Source organism: Apodemus sylvaticus, chromosome 6 (assembly GCF_947179515.1).
Source record: "Apodemus sylvaticus chromosome 6, mApoSyl1.1, whole genome shotgun sequence".
NCBI lineage: Eukaryota > Metazoa > Chordata > Mammalia > Rodentia > Muridae > Apodemus > Apodemus sylvaticus.
The window spans coordinates 9889488-9916442 of record NC_067477.1 but is presented as its reverse complement, the minus strand read 5'-3'; the positions used below and the strand labels follow the sequence as shown (position 1 = coordinate 9916442).

At 60.1% G+C, this 26955-nt stretch overlaps 1 protein-coding gene across 1 annotated transcript; it reads right to left on the bottom strand.

The window, feature by feature from the left end:
- Nucleotides 1–58: 58 nt before the first annotated feature.
- On the bottom strand, nt 59–26595 carry Ahnak2 (AHNAK nucleoprotein 2). Its single transcript, XM_052184911.1, has 14 exons — nt 26503–26595; nt 25795–25896; nt 24943–25093; nt 24487–24674; nt 22698–24365; nt 22209–22655; nt 20846–21740; nt 18657–20311; nt 16959–18167; nt 16233–16478; nt 15738–15779; nt 11378–15242; nt 9648–10861; nt 59–9173 (listed from the first exon to the last, which is right to left on the bottom strand). Exons 2-14 carry the CDS (start codon nt 25807–25809, stop codon nt 798–800), a joined length of 19971 nt encoding a protein of 6656 aa, XP_052040871.1. The 5' UTR covers nt 25810–25896; nt 26503–26595; the 3' UTR covers nt 59–797.
- Nucleotides 26596–26955: the final 360 nt, after the last annotated feature.

Sequence of the window (26955 nt, the reverse complement as noted above, 5' to 3'; positions counted from 1 at the left end):
AAAAGCAAGAGTAGGGATACACAAGGACCCCAGAACAAAAGACCTCAGCAAACCGAAGCACTGAATGCATCACTCCTTTATTGAGGTGACTGGGTGGGGCCGTCTGCACACAAGGTGCTTCGGAACCAGAGCGTGGAAGCTGTACACATCTGGGGAAACAGCTGCACACGGGCAGGCAGGTGGACAAATAGACACACACCAAGGTCTAATGGCAAACCCATGTGTGAACCCTGCTGGGCAACCCGCAGTTACCACTGGGTGCAGACAGCTGTTGGTCAAACCTTTCTGCTGCGAGAGCGTGCACGCACACACACACACCCTTGCAGTCCACGCCCCAAAGCTTGCCATTAGCCAAAGAGTCGGGGAAGGATCGAGTATGTGAGCAGGAAGGCAGTGGGGTTTCCCCAGGACACACCATACCCTGCCGGCTGAGTTCACCAGGAAGCAGCAGCAGCAGCAAGGCAGAGGTCACCCCAAAAGCTGCTCCTACCCACACAGGCATGGGTATCTCAGAGACAACTCTGCTCTCGCCGTGTCAGGCAGCCTCTTGGGACTTACCCCACCAAGGCCAACAGAGTTCCCAGAACTAGACAATTTTGCAGCCTCCGTTGCTTCCGAAGCTTGGAAGAAAGTAGCGCGTTTTGGTTCCATACAGGAGGGCCGTGGGTGTGACAGGTAAGTGCTGCTCATTTCTGCTTTGGATGATCTACGCGATATCATGTGTTCTAGGGGTCCTGGGGCGTTGTTAGTGCGAGGTTCTAATTGTTTTTCTCGCCTACTGACTCTGACCGTCCGCTTCATTTGGCCACAGGCCTGGGTATAGATTTGTCTCCAGTGTCTCTAGCCTGTTCCAACAGCACCAGTTCTGTTCTTGCACAGGAAGCCACCACAGCTTCAGAACCAGGCCTGGCACTCGTCACCTCTGACTTAGCTTCCTCCTCCTCCTCTGGGGAGAAGCTTTCTCGAGCATCAAAAAAGGTGACCGTTTCCTCCTTGAGCTTGGGTTCTGCCTGGCCTTCCCCATCCTCAGTGCTCCTGGGCTTCTTGGTAGGTGAAGAGGAGAATCCTAACTTGGGAAACCGGAACCAGCCTGCCTTCTCCTGTTTTCTGGGCAGTTCGGGGTCCAGTCGAGCGGTAGGCTGTACATGGACAGGAGGCCTCTGGGTAGTGTCTCTGGAATCAGCAGCCACCTCTTCCCCAGAGGAGAACCCAATACTTGGAAGCCAGGACCACAACAGGCTGGCCTTTTTACCTTCTGGTTTCTGTTTCGTAGCCGTGTCAGGGGCCTTAACCTCCTGGCTGTCCTCAGGAAATTCAAGAATCTCTGCTGAGTCCTCATCAGAGGTGCCGTCTGCAGGCTGGGGCCCAGGAGGCATGCCAGCACTGGAAGAGACAATCTCAAACGGTTCGCCAGTATCAGGTGGGACCTCGGCAGGAGTGGACTGTCCCCCTGCAGCAGCTGGTGTGGGGGCTCCACCCACGTGCTCCTGTGTCTGGGAGTCGGGAGCCACTGTATACACACAGGCCTGCACAGGGGGCTCTGGGATCTTTACTTTCAGCAAAGAAAATCCATAAGAAGGAGTCTGGATGGTAGAAACAGGAATCTCTGATTCCCGCACAATCTGAGTACAGAAGGCTCCAGGGGCTAAGGGGTCAGCACGTGATCTTTCCACCCTACTGGAAATGGCTACTTCTTGACTTTCACCTTGAGACCCCTGAATGTGCACTCTGACCTTAGAAACTGGGGATGCTTCCAAAGATTGCTCAAGGCTTGGTGGTGGCATTCTGGTGTCCTCAGCACCTGTCTTTAGAATGCTGGCTTCCCAGAGCCCGGGGCTAACTTTTTCCCTGGGACTCCCAGTGCTGGCCTCTATCTCCCTCACCACAGGGAAGAACACATCAGCTTCAGAGCTGGGAGCAGGGAAGGAGAACCTGGGTACCTTGAGTTTGGGGAATGTGACAGTTAACACAGAATCCTCCCAGAGCCGCTCCCCACTCGTGCTCACCACGGAGACCTGGGATGGCACATCAGTGATGGAGGCCTTCAGCTTCAGAGGCCCTTGTGGCGGGGAAGGCAGGCTTCCTGTCCTAGCCTCCGTCTCAGCAAGGATATTTCCTCCTGGCCCCGGATGCTGCTGCTTGCATGTTCCTTCTGGAGGAAGCTGGAGTTCTGTGACTCTCACACCAGGGACCTCAAGGGAGACAGAGCCTTTAGATGCATGGGTCCCAAACTCGGGGGTGGACAGCCGTGTATGGGGGAGCTCAGCAGTGGAGCTATGGATCCTAGAGCCTGCCCCGCGGAGATCACGTTTTACAACATCTGCATACGTTGGGCTCTCTAGGGGCCGCACACTGGTCCCGTCCTCTGGGGACCCCAGGGAGATATGTGCCTCTTCCTTTGACTCAGGCACATGGGACAGTTGCAGGCAGGCTGCTGCGTTTGCTCCCTCCAAGGCCGTGCTGATGACTGCGGGCTGTGACTTCTGAGGGGCTTCCTCTTCTCCAGCCCGGTCTCGCTCCTTGGATGAGGAGCGTCTGAAACCAGGAACTCGGAACTTGGGCATTTTTAATCGGCGCTCATTCGAGTCTGTTGATGTCTCTTTTGCTGTGGGATCCATCTCGGGGGTTTCCATGGTGGAGGCGTTATCGCTCTGTCTACCAGATGGCTGCAGGAGGCCTTCTGTTCTGGGTATTACCAGTTCACCAAAGGGCTGACTAGCAGAGACAATCACGAGACATTTGCTGTCACCTCTGACATTCAGGTCATCTTTGGGAGGAGGAAGCTCAGTTTTGGACCTGGCCAACTCTTCTGTGGTGGAGGAGGATCTGACATGGAGTTCTGTGGTGACATCTTTTGGATGAGTGTCCCCAACATGGGCATCACTGACAGTTGTTTCTAAGACTTCTGAGTCACCTCCACATGTGGATCCACTGAGTGAGGGCCTCAGGTCTTCCGGTGGCACAGCAGCTGACCCCTTAGAAACCTTTATCTTGGGTAGTGCCAGTCGTGGCATGGAAAAGCTCAGCTTCCGGCTTCTTCCTTTCTCCATAGCCCTGTCCAGAGGGCCGTGCTGGGGGGATTCCACCACGGAAACACCACTTTGATTTTCAGAATCCATTTCCAAAGAAGACAAACCTAGACTAGGCATGGGGGCCTCCTGTGCCTGAGAATCACCTATCGGCTCCGCTGCCTTCTTTGGAGACCAATTCAGTGAAGGTAACTTGATGCTGGGCAATTTGAAGGAAGTGTCTTTTGCTTCTTGATTAGATGCTTCACGTGGCTGACTAATTAAAGGCTGACTGGAGGGTGGATCCAAAAGGCTGCAAATAGAAGCATCAGAAGAGAGGACCTGAGGGCCTGCTGAACCTGCCGGTGTAGGAGAGGTTACACAAGGTTGGACCCCAGGAACAGAATCTGAGAGAGGACATTCAGACTCTGACAGAGGTACGGATAAGGAAAACTTTGGCTTGTGGAACTTGGGAAACATTATGCGAGCAGTAAAATGAGGGACATTAGGATCAAGACATCCATGTGGGGGGTCAACAAGACTCAAAGAAGGACGACCATAGGAAAACAAAAACTGAGAAGACTCAGAACTAGAAAATCCATGACAGGACGGGGAACTAATGCCCACAGTATCGCAACTGACTTCATCAGGAAATTGAAAACTTCCTTCCTGGTTAGAGGCGCTCACCTCGTCCTTGGTGACTTTCACGTCCACTTTGGTGCCCTTGATGTCCACGTTGGGCCCCTTGAGGTCCACCTTGGACATCTTGAGGCTGGGCATCTGCACCTTGGACAGGTGGCCCTTCAGGCTAGCGCCAGCAGCAGCCTGTGCAGCCATCTCTCCCTCGGGCATCTCTCCCTCGGGCAGCGTCACGCCCACCTGTCCTGCGTTGAGCTCCACTTCAGCAGACGGCAGCTGAATACTGAGGTCAGGGGTCTTCAGGTCACCCTGTACGGAGGGCAGGTCCATGTCTGCCTCTACCTTGGGCGCGCCCACCTCCAGAGAGGCCTCCATGCTGGGTTTGCCAGGCAAAGACACGCCGAAGGAGGGCATCTTGAACTTGGACATCTTGAACTTGCTGTCTTTGGGGGCCATGTACTTTTCTCCCAGTGCCAGTTCGCCCTCCAGCTTGGCACGGGGCACCTGGAAGTCCACCTCAATGGCGGGCACAGACACCTCCAGGTCGGGGGTGCTCACCTCACCCTTGGCACATTTCTTGTCCACTTTGGGGCCCTTCAGCTCCACGTGGGGCCCCTTGAGGTCCACCTTGGGTATCTTGAGGCTGGGCATCTGCACCTTGGGCAGGTGGTCCTTCAGGCCAGCGCCCGCTGCATCCAGTGCTGGCATCTCTCCCTTGGGCAGTGTCATGCCCACCTGGCCGGCCTCGAGCTCCATTTCGGTGGACTGCAGCTGAATGCTGAGGTCAGGGGTCTTCAGGTCGCCATGCAAGGAGGACAAGGCCATGTCTGCCTCCACCTTGGGCGCGCCCACATCCAGATTGGAATCAATGCTGGGCTTGCCAGGCACAGACACGCTGAAGGAGGGCATCTTGAACTTGGGCATCTTGAACTTGCTGTCTTTGGAAGCCATGTCCTTGTCTCCCAGTGCCAGTTCACCCTCCACCTTGGCACTGGGCACGGACAACTCTATGTCGGGGGCACTCACCTCACCCTTGGCTCCGGTCACATCCACTTTGGGGCCCTTCAGGTCCACGTGGGGCCCCTTGAGGTCCACCTTGGGCATCTTGAGGCTGGGCATCTGCACCTTGGGCAGGTGACCCTTCAGGCCGGTGCCAGTAGCAGTCGGTACTGCCATCTCTCCCTCGGGCATCTGTCCCTCTGGCAGTGACACGTCCACCTGGCCGGCCTGGAGCTCCATTTCAGCAGACGGCAGCTGAATGCTGAGGTCAGGGGTCTTCAGGTCGCCCTGCACGGAGGGCAGGGTCATGTCCGCCTCCACCTTTGGCATGCTCACATGCAGAGAGGCCGCCACGCTGGGCTTGCCAGGCGTGGACACGCCAAAGGAGGGCATCTTGAACTTGGGCATCTTGAACTTGCTGTCTTTGGCGGCCATGTCCTTCTCTCCCAGGGCCAGTTCACCCTCCACCTTGGCACCGGACACCTGGATGTCTACCTCTGCGGCGGGCACGGAGACCTCTAGGTCGGGGGCACTTGCTTCACCCTTGGTGCCCTTAAGGTCCACTTTGGGGCCCTTTAGGTCCACGTGGGGCCCCTTGAGGTCCACCTTGGGTGTCTTGAGGCTGGGCATCTGCACCTTGGACAGGTGGCCCTTGAGGCCGGTGCCATCAGCAGTTGGTACTGCCATCTTTCCCTCAGGCACCTCTCCCTTGGGCAGTGTCATGCCCACCTGGCCGGCCTGGAGCTCCATTTCGGTGGACTGCAGCTGAATGCTGAGGTCAGAGGTCTTCAGGTCGCCCTGCACAGAGGGCAGGGCAACGTCTGCCTCCACCTTTGGGGTGTCCACTTCCAGACAGGCCTCCATGCTTGACTTGCCAGGTACAGACACGCCGAAGGAGGGCATCTTGAACTTGGGCATCTTGAACTTGCTGCCTTTGGTGGCCATGTCCTTTTCTCCCAGGTACAGGTCACCCTCCATCTTGGCACGGGGAGCCTGGATGTCCACCTCGACAACGGGCACAGTCAACTCCAGGTCAGGAGCGCTCACCTTGCCCTTGGCACTGGTCACGTCAACTTTGGGGGCCTTGAGGTCCACCTTGGGCATCTTGAGGCTGGGCATCTGCACCTTGGGCAGGTGGCCCTTCAGGCTGGTGCCAGTAGCAGTTGGTACTGCCATCTCTCCCTCAGGCATCTGTCCCTCTGGCAGTGACACGCCCACCTGGCCGGCCTGGAGCTCCACTTCAGCAGATGGCAGCTGAATGCTGAGGTCAGGGGTCTTCAGGTCGCCCTGCACAGAGGGCAGGGCCACGTCTACATCCACCTTTGGGGCGTCCACTTCCAGAGAGGCCTCCATGCTTGGCTTGCCAGGCGCGGACACGCCGAAGGAGGGCATCTTGAACTTGGGCATCTTGAACTTGCTGCCTTTGGAAGCCATGTCCTTTTCTCCCAGTGACAGTTCGCCCTCCATCTTGGCACCGGGTGCCTGGATGTCCACCTCGACGGCAGGCACGGACACCTCCAGGTCGGGGGCGCTCACCTCACCCTTGGCACCCTTCAGGTCTATTTTGGGGACCTTGAGGTCCACGTGGGGCCCCTTGAGGTCCACCTTGAGCATCTTGAGGCTGGGCATCTGCACCTTGGGCAGGTGGCCCTTCAGGCCGGTGCCATCAGCAGCCGGTACTGCCATCTCTCCCTCAGGCATCTGTCCCTCCGGCAGTGACACGCCCACCTGGCCAGCCTCAAGCTCCACTTCGGCAGAAGGCAGCTGAATGCTGAGGTCAGGGGTCGTCAGGTCGCCCTGCACGGAGGGCAGGGTCATGTCCGCCTCCACCTTTGGTGTGCTCACCTCCAGAGAGGCCGCCACGCTGGGCTTGCCAGGAGTGGACACGCCGAAGGAGGGCATCTTGAACTTGGGCATCTTGAACTTGCTGTCTTTGGCGGCCATGTCCTTGTCTCCCAGGGCCAGTTCACCCTCCACCTTGGCACCAGACACCTGGATGTCTACCTCCGCGGCGGGCACGGATACCTCCAGGTCCGGGGCACTTACTTCACCCTTGGCGCCCTTCAGGTCCACTTTGGGGCCCTTTAGGTCCACGTGGGGCCCCTTGAAGTCCACCTTGGGTGTCTTAAGGCTGGGCATCTGCACCTTGGGCAGGTGGCCCTTCAGGCCAGCGCCTGCTGCAGCCGGTGCTGGCATCTCTCCCTTGGGCAGCGTCACGCCCACCTGGCCGGCCTGCAGCTCCACTTCAGTGGACTGCAACTGAATGCTGAGGTCAGGGGTCTTCAGGTCGCCCTGCACGGAGGGCAGGACAACGTCTTCCTCCACCTTGGGCGCGCCCACCTCCAGAGAGGCCTCCATGCTTGGCTTGCCAGGCACAGACACGCCGAAGGAGGGCATCTTGAACTTGGGCATCTTGAACTTGCTGTCTTTGGTGGCCACGTCCATGTCTCCCAGTGCCAGTTCACCCTCCACTTTGGGACCGGGCACCTGGATGTCCACCTCGGCGGTGCCCACAGACACCTCCAGGTCGGGGACGCTCACCTCACCCTTGGCACCAGTCACGTCCATTTGCGGGCCTTTAAGGTCCACGTGGGGCCCCTTGAGGTCCACCTTGGGCATCTTGAGGCTGGGCATCTGCACCTTGGGCAGGTGGCCCTTCAGGCCAGTGCCAGTAGCAGTCGGTACTGCCATCTCTCCCTCGGGCATCTGTCCCTCCGGCAGTGACACGCCCACCTGGCCGGCCTCAAGCTCCACTTCGGCAGATGGCAGCTGAATGCTGAGGTCAGGGGTCGACAGGTCGCCCTGCACGGAGGGCAGGGTCATGTCCGCCTCCACCTTTGGTGTGTCCACCTCCAGAGAGGCCTCCATGCTTGGCTTGCCAGGCACGGACACGCCAAAGGAGGGCATCTTGAACTTGGGCATCTTGAACTTGCTGTCTTTGGCGGCCATGTCCTTCTCTCCCAGGGCCAGTTCACCCTCCACCTTGGCACCGGACACCTGGATGTCCACCTCGGCGGCGGGCACGGATACCTCCCGGTCGGGGGCACTTACTTCACCCTTGGCGCCCTTAAGGTCCACTTTGGGGCCCTTTAGGTCCACGTGGGGCCCCTTGAGATCCACCTTGGTCGTCTTGAGTCTGGGCATCTGCACCTTGGGCAGGTGGCCCTTCAGGCCGGCGCCGGCAGCAGCCGGTGCCGCCATCTTTCCCTCAGGCATCTCTCCCTTGGACAGCTTCACGCTCACCTGGCCGGCCTGGAGCTCCATTTCGGTGGACTGCAGCTGAATGCTGAGGTCAGAGGTCTTCAGGTCGCTCTGCACAGAGGGCAGGGCCACGTCTGCCTCCACCTTGGGCGTGCCCACCTCCAGAGAGGCCTCCATGCTTGGCTTGCTAGGCACAGACACGCCAAGGGAGGGCATCTTGAACTTGGGCATCTTGAACTTGCTGCCTTTGGTGGCCACATCCTTTTCTCCCAGATCCAGGTCACCCGCCATCTTGGCACGGGGTGCTTGGATGTCCACCTCGACGGCAGGCACAGTCAACTCCAGGTCAGGAGCGCTCACCTTGCCCTTGGCACTGGTCACGTCAACTTTGGGGCCCTTGAGGTCCACCTTGGGCATCTTGAGTCTGGGCATCTGCACCTTGGGCAGGTGGCCCTTCAGGCCAGTGCCAGTAGCAGTTGGTACTGCCATCTCTCCCTCAGGCATCTGTCCCTCTGGCAGTGACACGCCCACCTGGCCAGCCTGGAGCTCCACTTCAGCAGAAGGCAACTGAATGCTGAGGTCAGGGGTCTTCAGGTCGCCCTGCACAGAGGGCAGGGTCACGTCTACATCCACCTTTGGGGCATCCACTTCCAGAGAGGCCTCCATGCTGGGCTTGCCAGGCACAGACACGCCAAAGGAGGGCATCTTGAACTTGGGCATCTTGAACTTGCTGTCTTTGGTGGCCACGTCCATGTCTCCCAGTGCCAGTTCACCCTCCACTCTGGGACCGGGCACCTGGATGTCCACCTCGGCGGTGCCCACAGACACCTCCTGGTCAGGGGCGCTCACCTCACCCTTGGCACCAGTCACGTCCATTTGCGGGCCCTTCAGGTCCACTTTGGGGCCCTTTAGGTCCACGTGGGGCCCCTTGAGGTCCACCTTGGGCATCTTGAGACTGGGCATCTGCACCTTGGGCAGGTGGCCCTTCAGGCCGGTGCCAGCATCAGCCGGTGCGCACATCTCTCCCTCGGGCATCTGACCCTCAGGCAGCGTCAGGCCCACCTGGCCGGCCTGAAGCTCCACTTCGGTGCATGGCAGCTGAATGCTGAGGTCAGGGGTCTTCAGGTCACCCTCCACGGAGGGCAGGGCCACATCTGCCTCCACTTTGGGCATGCCCACCTCCAGAGAGGCCTCCATGCTTGGCTTGCCAGGCACGGACACGCCGAAGGAGGGCATCTTGAACTTGGGCATGGTGAACTTGCTGCCTTTGGTGGCCACGTCCTTTTCTCCCAGGTCCAGGTCACCCTCCATCTTAGCACCGGGCGCCTGGATGTCCACCTTGACGACGGGCACAGTCAACTGAAGGTCAGGAGCGCTCACCTTGCCCTTGGCACTGGTCACGTCAACTTTGGGGGCCTTGAGGTCCACCTTGGGCATCTTGAGGCTGGGCATCTGTACCTTAGGCAGGTGGCCCTTCAGGCTGGTGCCAGTAGCAGTCGGTACTGCCATCTTTCCCTCAGGCATCTGTCCCTCTGGCAGTGACACGCCCACCTGGCCGGCCTGGAGCTCCACTTCAGCAGATGGCAGCTGAATGCTGAGGTCAGGGGTCTTCAGGTCACCCTGCACAGAGGGCAGGGTCACGTCTACATCCACCTTTGGGGCGTCCACTTCCAGAGAGGCCTCCATGCTTGGCTTGCCAGGCACGGACACGCCGAAGGAGGGAATTTTGAACTTGGGCATCTTGAACTTGCTGTCTTTGGTGGCCATGTCCTTGTCTCCAAGTGCCAGTTCACCCTCCACCTTGGCACTGGGCACCTGGATGTCCACCTCGACGACGGGCACGGATACCTCTATGTCGGGGGCACTCACCTCACCCTTGGCTCCGGTCACATCCACTTTGGGCCCCTTCAGGTCCACGTGGGGCCCCTTGAGGTCCACCTTGGGCATCTTGAGGCTGGGCATCTGCACCTTGGGCAGGTGGCCCTTCAGGCCAGTGCCAGTAGCAGTCGGTACTGCCATCTCTCCCTCAGGCATCTGTCCCTCTGGCAGTGACACGCCCACCTGGCCGGCCTGGAGCTCCACTTCAGCAGATGGCAGCTGAATGCTGAGGTCAGGGGTCTTCAGGTCGCCCTGCACAGAGGGCAGGGTCACATCTACATCCACCTTTGGGGCGTCCACTTCCAGAGAGGCCTCCATGCTTGGCTTGCCAGGCACGGACACGCCGAAGGAGGGCATCTTGAACTTGGGCATCTTGAACTTGCTGCCTTTGGAAGCCACGTCCTTTTCTCCCAGGTCCAGCTCGCCCTCCAGCTTGGCACCGGGTGCCTGGATGTCCACCTCGATGTTGGGCACAGACACCTCCAGGTCAGGGGCGCTCACCTCACCCTTGGCACCCTTCAGGTCTATTTTGGGGACCTTGAGGTCCACGTGGGGCCCCTTGAGGTCCACCTTGGGCATCTTGAGGCTGGGCATCTGCACCTTGGGCAGGTGGCCCTTCAGGCTGGTGCCATCAGCAGCCGGTACTGCCATCTCTCCCTCAGGCATCTGTCCCTCCGGCAGTGACACGCCCACCTGGCCAGCCTCAAGCTCCACTTCGGCAGACGGCAGCTGAATGCTGAGGTCAGGGGTCGTCAGGTCACCCTGCACGGAGGGCAGGGCCATGTCCGCCTCCACCTTTGGTGTGCTCACCTCCAGAGAGGCCGCCACGCTGGGCTTGCCAGGAGTGGACACGCCGAAGGAGGGCATCTTGAACTTGGGCATCTTGAACTTGCTGTCTTTGGCGGCCATGTCCTTGTCTCCCAGGGCCAGTTCACCCTCCACCTTGGCACCGGACACCTGGATGTCGACCTCGGTGGCGGGCACGGATACCTCCCGGTCGGGAGCACTTACTTCACCCTTGGCGCCCTTCAGGTCCACTTTGGGGCCCTTTAGGTCCACGTGGGGCCCCTTGAGGTCCACCTTGGGCATCTTGAGACTGGGCATCTGCACCTTGGGCAGGTGGCCCTTCAGGCCGGTGCCAGCATCAGCCGGTGCGGGCATCTCTCCCTCGGGCATCTGACTCTCAGGCAGCGTCAGGCCCACCTGGCCGGCCTGGAGCTCCACTTCGGTGCATGGCCGCTGAATGCTGAGGTCAGGGGTCTTCAGGTCACCCTCCACGGAGGGCAGGGCCACGTCTGCCTCCACCTTTGGGGTGTCCACCTCCAGGGAGGCCTCCATGCTTGGCTTGCCAGGCGTGGACACGCCGAAGGAGGGCATCTTGAACTTGGGCATGGTGAACTTGCTGCCTTTGGTGGCCACGTCCTTTTCTCCCAGGTCCAGGTCACCCTCCATCTTGGCACGGGGCACCTGGATGTCCACCTCGACGACGGGCACAGTCAACTCCAGGTCAGGAGCGCTCACCTTGCCCTTGGCACTGGTCACGTCAACTTTGGGGGCCTTGAGGTCCACCTTGGGCATCTTGAGGCTGGGCATCTGCACCTTGGGAAGGTGGCCCTTCAGGCTGGTGCCAGTAGCAGTCGGTACTGCCATCTCTCCCTCAGGTATCTGTCCCTCTGGCAGTGACACGCCCACCTGGCCGGCCTGGAGCTCCACTTCAGCAGATGGCAGCTGAATGCTGAGGTCAGGGGTCTTCAGGTCGCCCTGCACAGAGGGCAGGGTCACGTCTACATCCACCTTTGGGGCGTCCACTTCCAGAGAGGCCTCCATGCTTGGCTTGCCAGGCACGGACACGCCGAAGGAGGGCATCTTGAACTTGGGCATCTTGAACTTGCTGCCTTTGGAAGCCACGTCCTTTTCTCCCAGGTCCAGCTCACCCTCCAGCTTGGCACCGGGTGCCTGGATGTCCACCTCAATGTTGGGCACAGACACCTCCAGGTCAGGGGCGCTCACCTCACCCTTGGCACCCTTCAGGTCTATTTTGGGGACCTTGAGGTCCACGTGGGGCCCCTTGAGGTCCACCTTGGGCATCTTGTGGCTGGGCATCTGCACCTTGGGCAGGTGGCCCTTCAGGCTGGTGCCATCAGCAGCTGGTACTGCCATCTCTCCCTCAGGCATCTGTCCCTCCGGCAGTGACACGCCCACCTGGCCAGCCTCAAGCTCCACTTCGGCAGACGGCAGCTGAATGCTGAGGTCAGGGGTCGTCAGGTCACCCTGCACGGAGGGCAGGGCCATGTCCGCCTCCACCTTTGGTGTGCTCACCTCCAGAGAGGCCGCCACGCTGGGCTTGCCAGGAGTGGACACGCCGAAGGAGGGCATCTTGAACTTGGGCATCTTGAACTTGCTGTCTTTGGCGGCCATGTCCTTGTCTCCCAGGGCCAGTTCACCCTCCACCTTGGCACCGGACACCTGGATGTCGACCTCTGCGGCGGGCATGGTTACCTCTAGGTCGGGGGCACTTACTTCACCCTTGGCGCCCTTCAGGTCCACTTTGGGGCCCTTTAGGTCCACGTGGGGCCCCTTGAGGTCCACCTTGGGCATCTTGAGACTGGGCATCTGCACCTTGGGCAGGTGGCCCTTCAGGCCGGTGCCAGCATCAGCCGGTGCGGGCATCTCTCCCTCGGGCATCTGACTCTCAGGCAGCGTCAGGCCCACCTGGCCGGCCTGGAGCTTCACTTCGGTGCATGGCAGCTGAATGCTGAGGTCAGGGGTCTTCAGGTCACCCTCCACGGAGGGCAGGGCCACGTCTGCCTCCACCTTTGGGGTGTCCACCTCCAGAGAGGCCTCCATGCTTGGCTTGCCAGGCGTGGACACGCCGAAGGAGGGCATCTTGAACTTGGGCATGGTGAACTTGCTGCCTTTGGTGGCCACGTCCTTTTCTCCCAGGTCCAGGTCACCCTCCATCTTGGCACGGGGCGCCTGGATGTCCACCTCGACAACGGGCACAGTCAACTCCAGGTCAGGAGCGCTCACCTTGCCCTTGGCACTGGTCACGTCAACTTTGGGGGCCTTGAGGTCCACCTTGGGCATCTTGAGGCTGGGCATCTGCACCTTGGGAAGGTGGCCCTTCAGGCTGGTGCCAGTAGCAGTCGGTACTGCCATCTTTCCCTCAGGCATCTGTCCCTCTGGCAGTGACACGCCCACCTGGCCGGCCTGGAGCTCCACTTCAGCAGATGGCAGCTGAATGCTGAGGTCAGGGGTCTTCAGGTCGCCCTGCACAGAGGGCAGGGTCATGTCTACATCCACCTTTGGGGCGTCCACTTCCAGAGAGGCCTCCATGCTTGGCTTGCCAGGCACGGACACGCCGAAGGAGGGCATCTTGAACTTGGGCATCTTGAACTTGCTGCCTTTGGAAGCCACGTCCTTTTCTCCCAGGTCCAGCTCACCCTCCAGCTTGGCACCGGGTGCCTGGATGTCCACCTCAATGTTGGGCACAGACACCTCCAGGTCAGGGGCGCTCACCTCACCCTTGGCACCCTTCAGGTCTATTTTGGGGACCTTGAGGTCCACGTGGGGCCCCTTGAGGTCCACCTTGGGCATCTTGTGGCTGGGCATCTGCACCTTGGGCAGGTGGCCCTTCAGGCTGGTGCCATCAGCAGCTGGTACTGCCATCTCTCCCTCAGGCATCTGTCCCTCCGGCAGTGACACGCCCACCTGGCCAGCCTCAAGCTCCACTTCGGCAGACGGCAGCTGAATGCTGAGGTCAGGGGTCGTCAGGTCACCCTGCACGGAGGGCAGGGCCATGTCCGCCTCCACCTTTGGTGTGCTCACCTCCAGAGAGGCCGCCACGCTGGGCTTGCCAGGAGTGGACACGCCGAAGGAGGGCATCTTGAACTTGGGCATCTTGAACTTGCTGTCTTTGGCGGCCATGTCCTTGTCTCCCAGGGCCAGTTCACCCTCCACCTTGGCACCGGACACCTGGATGTCGACCTCTGCGGCGGGCATGGTTACCTCTAGGTCGGGGGCACTTACTTCACCCTTGGCGCCCTTCAGGTCCACTTTGGGGCCCTTTAGGTCCACGTGGGGCCCCTTGAGGTCCACCTTGGGCATCTTGAGACTGGGCATCTGCACCTTGGGCAGGTGGCCCTTCAGGCCGGTGCCAGCATCAGCCGGTGCGGGCATCTCTCCCTCGGGCATCTGACTCTCAGGCAGCGTCAGGCCCACCTGGCCGGCCTGGAGCTTCACTTCGGTGCATGGCAGCTGAATGCTGAGGTCAGGGGTCTTCAGGTCACCCTCCACGGAGGGCAGGGCCACGTCTGCCTCCACCTTTGGGGTGTCCACCTCCAGAGAGGCCTCCATGCTTGGCTTGCCAGGCGTGGACACGCCGAAGGAGGGCATCTTGAACTTGGGCATGGTGAACTTGCTGCCTTTGGTGGCCACGTCCTTTTCTCCCAGGTCCAGGTCACCCTCCATCTTGGCACGGGGCGCCTGGATGTCCACCTCGACAACGGGCACAGTCAACTCCAGGTCAGGAGCGCTCACCTTGCCCTTGGCACTGGTCACGTCAACTTTGGGGGCCTTGAGGTCCACCTTGGGCATCTTGAGGCTGGGCATCTGCACCTTGGGAAGGTGGCCCTTCAGGCTGGTGCCAGTAGCAGTCGGTACTGCCATCTTTCCCTCAGGCATCTGTCCCTCTGGCAGTGACACGCCCACCTGGCCGGCCTGGAGCTCCACTTCAGCAGATGGCAGCTGAATGCTGAGGTCAGGGGTCTTCAGGTCACCCTGCACAGAGGGCAGGGTCACGTCTACATCCACCTTTGGGGCGTCCACTTCCAGAGAGGCCTCCATGCTTGGCTTGCCAGGCACGGACACGCCAAAGGAGGGAATTTTGAACTTGGGCATCTTGAACTTGCTGTCTTTGGTGGCCATGTCCTTGTCTCCAAGTGCCAGTTCACCCTCCACCTTGGCACTGGGCACGGACAACTCTATGTCGGGGGCACTCACCTCACCCTTGGCTCCGGTCACATCCACTTTGGGGCCCTTCAGGTCCACGTGGGGCCCCTTGAGGTCCACCTTGGGCATCTTGAGGCTGGGCATCTGCACCTTGGGCAGGTGACCCTTCAGGCCGGTGCCAGTAGCAGTCGGTACTGCCATCTCTCCCTCGGGCATCTGTCCCTCTGGCAGTGACACGTCCACCTGGCCGGCCTGGAGCTCCATTTCGGCAGACGGCAGCTGAATGCTGAGGTCAGGGGTCTTCAGGTCACCCTGCACAGAGGGCAGGGTCACATCTACATCCACCTTTGGGGTGTCCACTTCCAGAGAGGCCTCCATGCTTGGCTTGCCAGGCACGGACACGCCGAAGGAGGGCATCTTGAACTTGGGCATCTTGAACTTGCTGCCTTTGGAAGCCACGTCCTTTTCTCCCAGGTCCAGCTCGCCCTCCAGCTTGGCACCGGGTGCCTGGATGTCCACCTCGATGTTGGGCACAGACACCTCCAGGTCAGGGGCGCTCACCTCACCCTTGGTGCCCTTCAGTTCTATTTTGGGGACCTTGAGGTCCACCTTGGGCATCTTGAGGCTGGGCATCTGCACCTTGGGCAGGTGGCCCTTCAGGCCGGTGCCATCAGCAGCCGGTACTGCCATCTCTCCCTCAGGCATCTGTCCCTCCGGCAGTGACACGCCCACCTGGCCGGCCTCAAGCTCCACTTCGGCAGACGGCAACTGAATGCTGAGGTCAGAGGTCTTCAGGTCGCCCTGCACAGAGGGCAGGGCCATGTCTGCGTCTACCTTTGGGGCGTCCACTTCCAGAGAGGTCTCCATGCTTGGCTTGCCAGGCGTGGACATGCCAAAGGAGGGCATCTTGAACTTGCCGCCTTTGGTGGCCAGGTCCTTTCCTCCCAGGTCCAGCTCGCCCTCCAGCTTGGCACCGGGCACCTGGATGTCCACCTCGACGGCCGGCACAGTCAACTCCAGGTCGGGGGCGCTTACCTCACCCTTGATGCCGGTCACGTCCACTTTGGGGCCCTTCAGCTCCACGTGGGCCCCCTTGATGTCCACCTTGGGCATCTTGAGGCTGGACATCTGCACCTTGGGCAGGTGGCCCTTCAGGCTAGTGCCAGTAGCAGCCTGTGTGAGCATCTCTCCCTCATGCAGCGTCACGTCCACCTGGCCGTCGTCCAGCTCCACTTCAGCAGACGGCAGCTGAATGCTGAGGTCAGGGGTCTTCAGGTCACCCTGCACGGAGGGCAGGGTCATGTCCGCCTCCACCTTTGGCGCGCCCACCTCCAGAGAAGCTGCCACACTGGGCTTGCCACGCGCGGAGATGCCAAAGGAGGGCATCTTGAACTTGGGCATCTTGAACTTGCTGTCTTTGGCAGCCACGTCCATGTCTCCCAGGTCCAGCTCGCCCTCCAGCTTGGCACCAGGCACATGGATGTCCACCTCAACGGCAGGCACAGACACCTCCAGGTCGGGGGCGCTCGCCTCACCCTTGGCATCCTTCAGATCTACTTTGGGGCCCTTCAGGTCCACCTTGGGCATCTTGAGGCTGGGCATCTGCACCTTGGGCAGGTGGCCCTTCAGGCCGGTGCCATCAGCAGCCGGTACTGCCATCTCTCCCTCAGGCATCTGTCCCTCCGGCAGTGACACGCCCACCTGGCCGGCCTCAAGCTCCACTTCGGCAGACGGCAACTGAATGCTGAGGTCAGAGGTCTTCAGGTCGCCCTGCACAGAGGGCAGGGCCATGTCTGCGTCTACCTTTGGGGCGTCCACTTCCAGAGAGGTCTCCATGCTTGGCTTGCCAGGCGTGGACATGCCAAAGGAGGGCATCTTGAACTTGCCGCCTTTGATGGCCAGGTCCTTTCCTCCCAGGTCCAGCTCGCCCTCCAGCTTGGCACCGGGCACCTGGATGTCCACCTCGACGGCCGGCACAGTCAACTCCAGGTCAGGGGCGCTCACCTCACCCTTTATGCTGGTCACGTCCACTTTGGGGCCCTTCAGCTCCACGTGGGCCCCCTTGATGTCCACCTTGGGCATCTTGAGGCTGGGCATCTGCACCTTGGGCAGGTGGCCCTTCAGGCCGGTGCCAGTAGCAGCCTGTGCGAGCATCTCTCCCTCATGCAGTGTCACGTCCACCTGGCCGTCGTCCAGCTCCACTTCAGCAGACGGCAGCTGAATGCTGAGGTCAGGGGTCTTCAGGTCGCCCTGCACGGAGGGCAGGGTCATGTCCGCCTCCACCTTTGGTGTGCTCACCTCCAGAGAGGCCGCCACGCTGGGCTTGCCAGGAGTGGACACGCCGAAGGAGGGCATCTTGAACTTGGGCATCTTGAACTTGCTGTCTTTGGCGGCCATGTCCTTGTCTCCCAGGGCCAGTTCACCCTCCACCTTGGCACCGGACACCTGGATGTCGACCTCGGTGGCGGGCACGGATACCTCCCGGTCGGGAGCACTTACTTCACCCTTGGCGCCCTTCAGGTCCACTTTGGGGCCCTTTAGGTCCACGTGGGGCCCCTTGAGGTCCACCTTGGGTGTCTTGAGACTGGGCATCTGCACCTTGGGCAGGTGGCCCTTCAGGCCGGTGCCAGCATCAGCCGGTGCGGGCATCTCTCCCTCGGGCATCTGAACCTCAGGCAGCGTCAGGCCCACCTGGCCGGCCTGGAGCTCCACTTCGGTACATGGCAGCTGAATGCTGAGGTCAGGGGTCTTCAGGTCACCCTCCACGGAGGGCAGGGCCACGTCTGCCTCCACCTTGGGCACGCCCACCTCCAGAGAGGCCTCCATGCTTGGCTTGCCAGGCACGGACACGCCGAAGGAGGGCATCTTGAACTTGGGCATCTTGAACTTGCTGCCTTTGGAAGCCACGTCCTTTTCTTCCAGGTCCAGCTCGCCCTCCATCTTAGCACCGGGTGCCTGGATGTCCACCTCGACGGCGGGCACAGACACCTCCAGGTCGGAGGCGCTTGCCTCACCCTTGGCACCCTTCAGATCTACTTTGGGGCCCTTCAGGTCCACATGGGGCCCCTTGAGGTCCACCTTGGGCATCTTGAGGCTGGGCATCTGCACCTTGGGCAGGTGGCCCTTCAGGCCGGTGCCATCAGCAGCCGGTACTGCCATCTCTCCTTCAGGCATCTGTCCCTCAGGCATCTGTCCCTCCGGCAGTGACACGCCCACCTGGCCGGCCTCAAGCTCCACTTCGGCAGACGGCAACTGAATGCTGAGGTCAGAGGTCTTCAGGTCGCCCTGCACAGAGGGCAGGGCCATGTCTGCGTCTACCTTTGGGGCGTCCACTTCCAGAGAGGTCTCCATGCTTGGCTTGCCAGGCGTGGACACGCCAAAGGAGGGCATCTTGAACTTGGGCATCTTGAACTTGCTGCCTTTGGTGGCCACGTCCTTTTCTCCCAGGTCCAGGTCACCCTCCATCTTAGCACCGGGTGCCTGGATGTCCACCTTGACGACGGGCACAGTCAACTCCAGGTCAGGAGCGCTCACCTTGCCCTTGGCACTGGTCACGTCAACTTTGGGGGCCTTGAGGTCCACCTTGGGCATCTTGAGGCTGGGCATCTGCACCTTGGGAAGGTGGCCCTTCAGGCTGGTGCCAGTAGCAGTCGGTACTGCCATCTCTCCCTCAGGCATCTGTCCCTCTGGCAGTGACACGCCCACCTGGCCGGCCTGGAGCTCCACTTCAGCAGATGGCAGCTGAATGCTGAGGTCAGGGGTCTTCAGGTCACCCTGCACAGAGGGCAGGGCCACGTCTACCTCCACCTTTGGGGTGTCCACTTCCAGAGAGGCCTCCATGCTTGGCTTGCCAGGCACGGATACGCCTAAGGAGGGCATCTTGAACTTGGGCATGGTGAACTTGCTGCCTTTGGAAGCCACGTCCTTTTCTCCCAGGTCCAGCTCGCCCTCCATCTTAGCACCGGACACCTGGATGTCCACCTCGACGGCGGGCACAGACACCTCCAGGTCGGAGGCGCTTGCCTCACCCTTGGCACCCTTCAGATCTACTTTGGGGCCCTTCAGGTCCACATGGGGCCCCTTGAGGTCCACCTTGGGCATCTTGAGGCTGGGCATCTGCACCTTGGGCAGGTGGCCCTTCAGGCCGGTGCCATCAGCAGCCGGTACTGCCATCTCTCCTTCAGGCATCTGTCCCTCAGGCATCTGTCCCTCCGGCAGTGACACGCCCACCTGGCCGGCCTCAAGCTCCACTTCGGCAGACGGCAACTGAATGCTGAGGTCAGAGGTCTTCAGGTCGCCCTGCACAGAGGGCAGGGCCATGTCTGCGTCTACCTTTGGGGCGTCCACTTCCAGAGAGGTCTCCATGCTTGGCTTGCCAGGCGTGGACACGCCAAAGGAGGGCATCTTGAACTTGGGCATCTTGAACTTGCTGCCTTTGGTGGCCACGTCCTTTTCTCCCAGGTCCAGGTCACCCTCCATCTTAGCACCGGGTGCCTGGATGTCCACCTTGACGACGGGCACAGTCAACTCCAGGTCAGGAGCGCTCACCTTGCCCTTGGCACTGGTCACGTCAACTTTGGGGGCCTTGAGGTCCACCTTGGGCATCTTGAGGCTGGGCATCTGCACCTTGGGAAGGTGGCCCTTCAGGCTGGTGCCAGTAGCAGTCGGTACTGCCATCTCTCCCTCAGGCATCTGTCCCTCTGGCAGTGACACGCCCACCTGGCCGGCCTGGAGCTCCACTTCAGCAGATGGCAGCTGAATGCTGAGGTCAGGGGTCTTCAGGTCACCCTGCACAGAGGGCAGGGCCACGTCTACCTCCACCTTTGGGGTGTCCACTTCCAGAGAGGCCTCCATGCTTGGCTTGCCAGGCACGGATACGCCTAAGGAGGGCATCTTGAACTTGGGCATGGTGAACTTGCTGCCTTTGGAAGCCACGTCCTTTTCTCCCAGGTCCAGCTCGCCCTCCATCTTAGCACCGGGCGCCTGGATGTCCACCTTGACGGTGGGCACAGACACCTCCAGGTCGGGGGCGCTCACCTTGCCCTTGGCACTGGTTACGTCAACTTTGGGGGCCTTGAGGTCCACCTTGGGCATCTTGTGGCTGGGCATCTGCACCTTGGCCAGGTGGCCTTTCAGGCCGGTGCCATCAGCCGCTGGTACTGCCATCTCTCCCTCGGGCAGCTTCACGCCCACCTGGCCGGCCTGGAGCTCCATTTCGGTGGACTGCAGCTGAATGCTGAGGTCAGGGGTCTTCAGGTCGCCCTGCACAGAGGACAGGGCCACTTCTGCCTCCACCTTGGGCGTGCCCACCTCCAGATTGGAATCCATGCTGGGCTTGCCAGGCACAGACACACTGAAGGAGGGCATCTTGAACTTGGGCATCTTGAACTTGCTGTCTTTGGCGGCCATGTCCTTTTCTCCCAGGTCCAGCTCGCCCTCCAGCTTGGCACCGGGCACCTGGATGTCCACCTCGACGGCGGGCACAGTTAACTCCTGTTCGGGGGCGCTCACCTCACCCTTGATACCGGTCACGTCCACTTTGGGGCCCTTCAGCGCCACGTGGGGCCCTTTGAGGTCCACCTTGGGCATCTTGAGGCTGGGCATCTGCACCTTGGGCAGGTGGCCCTTCAGGCCGGTGCCAGTAGCAGTCGGTACTGCCATCTCTCCCTTAGGCATCTGTCCCTCTGGCAGTGACACACCCACCTGGCCGGCCTCGAGCTCCACTTCGGCAGACGGCAACTGAATGCTGAGGTCAGGGGTCTTCAGGTCGCCCTGCACAGAGGACAAGGCCATGTCTGGCTCTACCTTGGATGCACCCAATTCCAGAGAAGTCGCCATGCTTGGCTTGCCAGGTGCAGACACGCTGAAGGAGGGCATCTTGAACTTGGGCATCTTGAACTTGCTGCCTTTGGTGGCCACGTCCTTCTCTCCCAGGTCCAACTCACCCTCCGGTTTGGCACCGGGCACTTGGATGTCCACCTCGACGGCGGGCACAGTCAACTCCAGGTCAGGGGTGCTCACCTCGCCCTTGGCGCTGGTGGTCACGTCTATTTTGGGGCCCTTGAGGTCCACCTTGGGCTTCTTGACGCTGGGCATCTGCACCTTGGGCAGGTGGCCCTTCAAGTCGTCGCCAGTAGCAGCCTGTGTGAGCATCTTTCCCTTGGGCATCTCTCCCTTGGGTATCTTTCCCTTGGGCAGCTTCGTGCCAACCTGGCCGGCCTGGAGCTCTACTTCAGCAGATGGCAGCTGAATGCTGAAGTCAGAGGTCTTCAGGTCGCCCTGTATGGAGGGCAGGGCCATGTCCGCCTCCACCTTTGGGGTGTCCACTTCCAGAGAGGCCTCCATGCTTGGCTTGCCATGCGTGGACACGCCAAAGGAGGGCATCTTGAACTTGGGCATCTTGAACTTGCTGTCTTTGGTGGCCAGGTCTTTTTCTCCCAGGTCCAGCTCGCCCTCCAGCTTGGCACCAGGCACCTGGATGTCCACCTCGATGGCGGGCACAGTCAACTCCAGGTCGGGGGCGCTCACCTCACCCTTGATGCCGGTCACGTCCACTTTGGGGACCTTGAGGTCCACCTTGGGCATCTTGAGGCTGGGCATCTGCACCTTGGGCAGGTGGCCCTTCAGGCCAGTGCCAGTAGCAGTCGGTACTGCCATGTCTCCCTCAGGCATCTGTCCCTCTGGCAGTGACACACCCACCTGGCCGGCCTGGAGCTCCACTTCAGCAGACGGCAATTGAATGCTGAGGTCAGGGGTCTTCAGGTCGCCCTGCACAGAGGACAGGGCCACTTCTGCCTCCACCTTGGGCGTGCCCACCTCCAGATTAGAATCCATGCTGGGCTTGCCAGGCACAGACACACTGAAGGAGGGCATCTTGAACTTGGGCATCTTGAACTTGCTGTCTTTGGCAGCCACGTCCTTTTCTCCCAGGTCCAGCTCGCCCTCCAGCTTGGCACCAGGCGCCTGGATGTCCACCTCCATGTTGGGCACGGACACCTCCAGGTCAGGGGCGCTCACCTCACACTTGGCGCCCTTCAGTTCGACTTTGGGGCCCTTGAGGTCCACCTTGGGCATTTTGAGGGTGGGCATCTGCCCCTTGGGCAGGTGGCCCTTCAGGCCGGTGCCAGTAGCAGTTGGTACTGCCATGTCTCCCTCAGGCATCTGTCCCTCTGGCAGTGACACACCCACCTGGCCAGCCTGGGGCTCTACTTTAGCAGACAGCAGCTGAATGCTGAGGTCAGGGGTCTTCAGGTCGCCCTGCACGGAGGGCAGGGCCACGTCTGTCTCCACCTTGGGCGCGCCCACCTCCAGATTGAAATCCACGCTGGGCTTGCCAGGCACAGACACGCCGAAGGAGGGCATCTTGAACTTGGGCATCTTGAACTTGCTGTCTTTGCCGGCCATGTCCTTGTCTCCCAGGGCCAGTTCACCCTCCATCTTGGCACCGGGCGCCTGGATGTCCACATCAACAACAGGCACGGACAACTCCAGGTCGGGGGCGTTCACCTCGCTTTTGGCACCAGTCATGTCCACTTTGGGGCCCTTGAGGTCCACCTTGGGCATCTTGAGGCTGGGCATCTGCACCTTGGGCAGGTGGCCCTTCAGGCCGGCGCCACCAGCAGCCTGTGTAGGCATCTCTCCCTCAGGCAGCGTCACATCCACCTGGCCGGCCTGGAGCTCCACTTCGGCGGATGGTAGCTGAATGCTGAGGTCAGGGGTCATCAGTTCACCCTGCATGGAGGACAAGGCCATGTCTGGCTCCACCTTGGGCGCACCCAATTCCAGAGAAGTCGCCATGCTTGGCTTGCCAGGTGCAGACACGCCAAAGGAGGGCATCTTGAACTTGGGCATCTTGAACTTGCTGTCTTTGGCGGCCATGTCCTTGTCTCCCAGGTCAAGTTCACCCTCCATCTTGGCACCAGGTGCCTGGATGTCCACCTCAACAACAGGCACGGACAACTCCAGGTCGGGGGCGCTCACCTTGCCCTTGGCGCCGGTCACGTCCACTTTGGGGACCTTCACATCCACTTTGGGGCCCTTGAGGTCCACGTGGGGCCCCTTGAGGTCCACCTTGGGCATCTTGAGGCTGGGCATCTGCACCTTGGGCAGGTGGCCCTTCAGGCCGGCGCCACCAGCAGCCTGTGTAGGCATCTCTCCCTCAGGCAGCGTCACATCCACCTGGCCGGCCTGGAGCTCCACGTCGGCGGACGGCAGCTGAATGCTGAGGTCAGGGGTCATCAGGTCACCCTGCATGGAGGGCAGGGCCACATCTGCCTCCACCTTGGGAGCTCCCACCTCCAGGGAGGTCGCCACGCTGGTCTTGCCAGGCGCGGACACGCCGAAGGAGGGCATCTTGAACTTGAGCATCTTGAACATGCTGTCTTTGGCAGCCACGCCCTTGTCTCCCAGGTTCAGCTCGCCCTCCACCTTGGCACCGGGCACCTGGATGTCCACATCGAAGGTCGGCACGGACACCTCCATGTCCGTGGCACTCACCTCGCCCTTGGCACCTTTCTTGTCCACACTGGGCCCCTTGAGGTCCACCTTGGGCATCTTGAGGCTGGGCATCTGCACCTTGGGCAGGTGGCCCTTCAGACCGGTGCCAGCAGTAGCCTGTGTGGCCATCTCTCCCTCGGGCATCTGTCCCTCAGGCAGCGTCATGCCAACCTGGCCAGCCTGGAGCTCCACTTCAGCGGACCGCAGCTGAATGCTGAGGTCAGGGGTCTTCAGGTCGCCCTGCACGGAGGGCAGGGCCACGTCTGCCTCCACCTTGGGGGTGCCCACTTCCAGAGAGGCCGCCATGCTGGGCTTGCCAGGCGCGGACACGCCGAAGGAGGGCATCTTGAACTTGGGCATCTTGAACTTGCTGTCTTTGGCAGCCACGCCCTTGTCTCCCAGGGCCAGCTCGCCCTCCACCTTGGCACTGGGTGCCTGAGTCTCTACCTCTATGTTTTGATCAGCTGTGTCTTTCAGAGACAATCTTGCAATGCCAATTTCCAAACTTTCTACCTCCTCTTCACTACCTTCCCACCTCATTCTTCGTGTTGGGTCTCGTGGTGGTTGGATAAGTTTAGTCTCCTCTTCTTTTGTCTTTGGCTGCTTTTTCTTTCTTTGACGTCTGTCCATCTTTAATTCCATTTTTCCAGGGACTTCTTTTTCCAAGTTGGTGTAATTGTCCCTCATTGTCATTTGCTTAATTTGAGTGGACACGAACCCAGTTGTCTCTTTCTTGTCATTCTTTTGGCCCTCAACAGGTCTGCCTGTGTCCCTTGTTTCATCCTCCTGTTGTGGTCGCTCTCCCCTGTCTGTGGACTCTCTGCGTTTTTGCTCACTGGTAGCCGGGCTCTCTCCTGAGGTCATTCCAAACCTCAAGTTCAGGAATCTCCGTCTTCGTCTACCTGTCCCTGTGTACTGCTCTTGTCTGTCAGCTGTCCTCTGGACCTCTGTGTCTGTGCTTGTGGGAGACACATCACTAGTGTCCCTGCGCTCCGAGGCTTCTGAGGAACTGTGTGAGCGTCGGGGGCCTGCCCTCTGCTTGCTCCTTAAGGCTTGGAATTTTGGCCAGGAAAATCTATCCTGGGACCGCCTATGGCGGCTGTCCCTGGACTTAGAAATAAGCCTTTCTCGGTCTCCTGTTTCTTCTAGAGATTTTGTAGGGGTCTCCATGCATCCATCAGCAATGTCCTTGTCCTGAAACAGTAGGGAAGGAGTGAGTTGTTTGGGGACAATAGCCCATAGCAGAGAAACTTGGTAGGAAAGAGATCTCTAGTGTAACCAAAGCCATCTTGGTTCTTACTGGCCTAAGCCTTACCTGCTTTTCCTGGCCTTTCAGACCCTGCTGGGTGGCCTGCTGAGTGGCCCCTTCCTCTCCCCTGCTGGACGAGAGTTTCCGTTTGATTCTGAACTGAACTTTGTATGGTTCTGAGTACTGGAGGATTTTAAGAGCATCTTCATACTTCATATGGTCAAAGAATATGGTTGCACTAAGCAGCTGATCTCCTGAAGGAAACAGAAGCAACCAGGCTAAGTGCCCCACAGGACAGGGAAGTGCCCTGGGGGCTGCATATTGGCATTTGTTTAGGTCTCCACCTGCACCTCAGACAGCTGGCAGAAAACCAGGGCACAGTGTGCCTTCTCAGCCTGAAGTGGTTGAGCAAAGGCCTTAGGCCACCCTGAGCCTCAGGTGAGGCCCCCCCACCTCCAGGCTCTGCTTCCCCTCCCATCCTGGTGCTGATGGTGGAACCCAGAGGCAGAACAGTTGTGGTACCTTCCCTCAGGCTGAACAGCTTTGCCGCCGAGGAGTCCTTCAGTACTTGCTTGACAAAGATCCCCTGATCCCCTCCACCTGTGACACTGTAGCCACTGGCTCCCGACTCCACGTCAGTCTTCAGGGTGACTTCTGTCAACTCCTGCACAGACTGGAGCAGAAGAACGTCAAGGGCATGATGACAGTTTGCCTCTCTCGTGTGGGCATTATTGTTGGGTCAGTCCCTCCCAAGGGTGGTGCTCTGTGCTGACTGGGTAGAGGCTGGGGCACCAGCCATGTGGGCCAGGCTCCTCTGTCTGGGATGTGGAGAAAGCCCAGCTACAGCAAGCCTCAGGTGGAGTCATCTCACTTTGTCTCCACAGGGGACAGACTGTCTAAGCAGCCATGTCCTCAGGGGAGAGACCCCTTGCCAGCCGTCCTCCTGATCATCCCTCATTGGTTTGTTACAAATACGTGAAGCATCCAGCCTACAAACCACACCTGTTCTGCATCCCCAGAGAGACATAAACACTGGGCACTACACAGGAACCTCTGCTCCTTCAGAGGATGGCAACCCCTGTGTCAATCAAACCAAGGCTATCCAGAAAGGCACAGAGGCAAAGTGCCCCTTGGTGGGTACTCACTGAAGCCCTCACATCTCTGGCCAAGGCCCTTCCTCACCATAGCCTGGGTACCATTTTCTAAGGTGTTGTCCACTGCACAGTGGGGCATAGCTGTAAATATGTTTGTCACATTAGAGACTGGCCTCTGCATATGTCCAACTCCAGGGCACAAGGGTACCCCACCTCCATCTCCTGGGGTTGAAGCCCCTAAAGGATGGTTTCCCTGATGCCACACTGCCGAGGCACCTACCTCCGGATGACTCATGCTGGTGAAGGCTGTGGATTCCCCTGAATCCCGTTTCCACCAGGATCTCCGTCTGCCGGAGGAGCTGTGCCTGCCTTGGCTGTTTTCCTGAAGTCAAGAGAGTGGGAGTTACTTACTCTGCAAAAGAGCCAGGAGTATCAGGGAGGCTCCAGGCAGATGAGCCCAGGATATGGGAGCACAGGGACTCTGGGGGTGCAGAGTATGGGGGGGAGCTGAGTACCCAGGGACCTAACTGGGAAGGGCAACACTCAACCCTGCCCCATTTCCTTATTAAGGAACAGACACCCCCCACCCTGCATCGGTTGGAGGTATTTCAGGGTGGGGAAGATTTCCAAACTGTAAAACAAGTCCTTTAGAGTAGACAGGTCTCCTCTGACCACCGCTAAGCCTCTCTCACAAGGAAGCCTACAGTCTCCTCTCCAAGATACACATGCATGTGCCTGTGCCTCTAAGGTGCATGTCCCTGCCACACATGGCTTCTCAGGGTTTGTCAGACACACACACACACACACACACACACACACACACACGAGCTGGAGGTGTTCCCACCTTAACAGAGGGACACTGGAGGAGAGGGGAGGGCAGACAAGCACCAGGCGGGGTAGGCAGGCTGACACCAGTGAACAGGGAGAGTGTTGTCTGCGGGCCACAGATGAGCCTTCCCTCTGCCAGCAGCTCAGCCCAGGGCCTTACCTGGCCTCCAAAGCCAGCACCTTCAGCTGTGTATTCATAAACAGGTGAGGACCCCTGTGGCCTTGGCCGAATGATCTCACCCGCAGGCCCTTGGGTCACCTGGCAGAAGAGACCAAAGTTAACCTCTAACTAGCAGCTCTGCAGCAGGGGGGGAGGTGGGATGGAGAGGGGAGATGGGGCCAGGTTTCCTCTAAGGGCCACACTCACAGAGTAGTCGTCTTCCGTCTCAGCCCCTGGCTCCGGCTGCTGCAGCTGTCGGCCAGACACTGCAGAGAGAAGAGCTGTTAGCGGGCACGAAGGCAGTAGGGCATCAGGGGACATGTGTGTGCCAGGGTGAGCCGGGCCTGAGGTAAGATCCAGGGATGCTGGGTAGGAGAGGTGGGGGCCGCAGTAGGGCCACGGAAGGGCGATGTCTGGGCCTCAAAGTCTATAGATTTACAGATCTAGTCCACC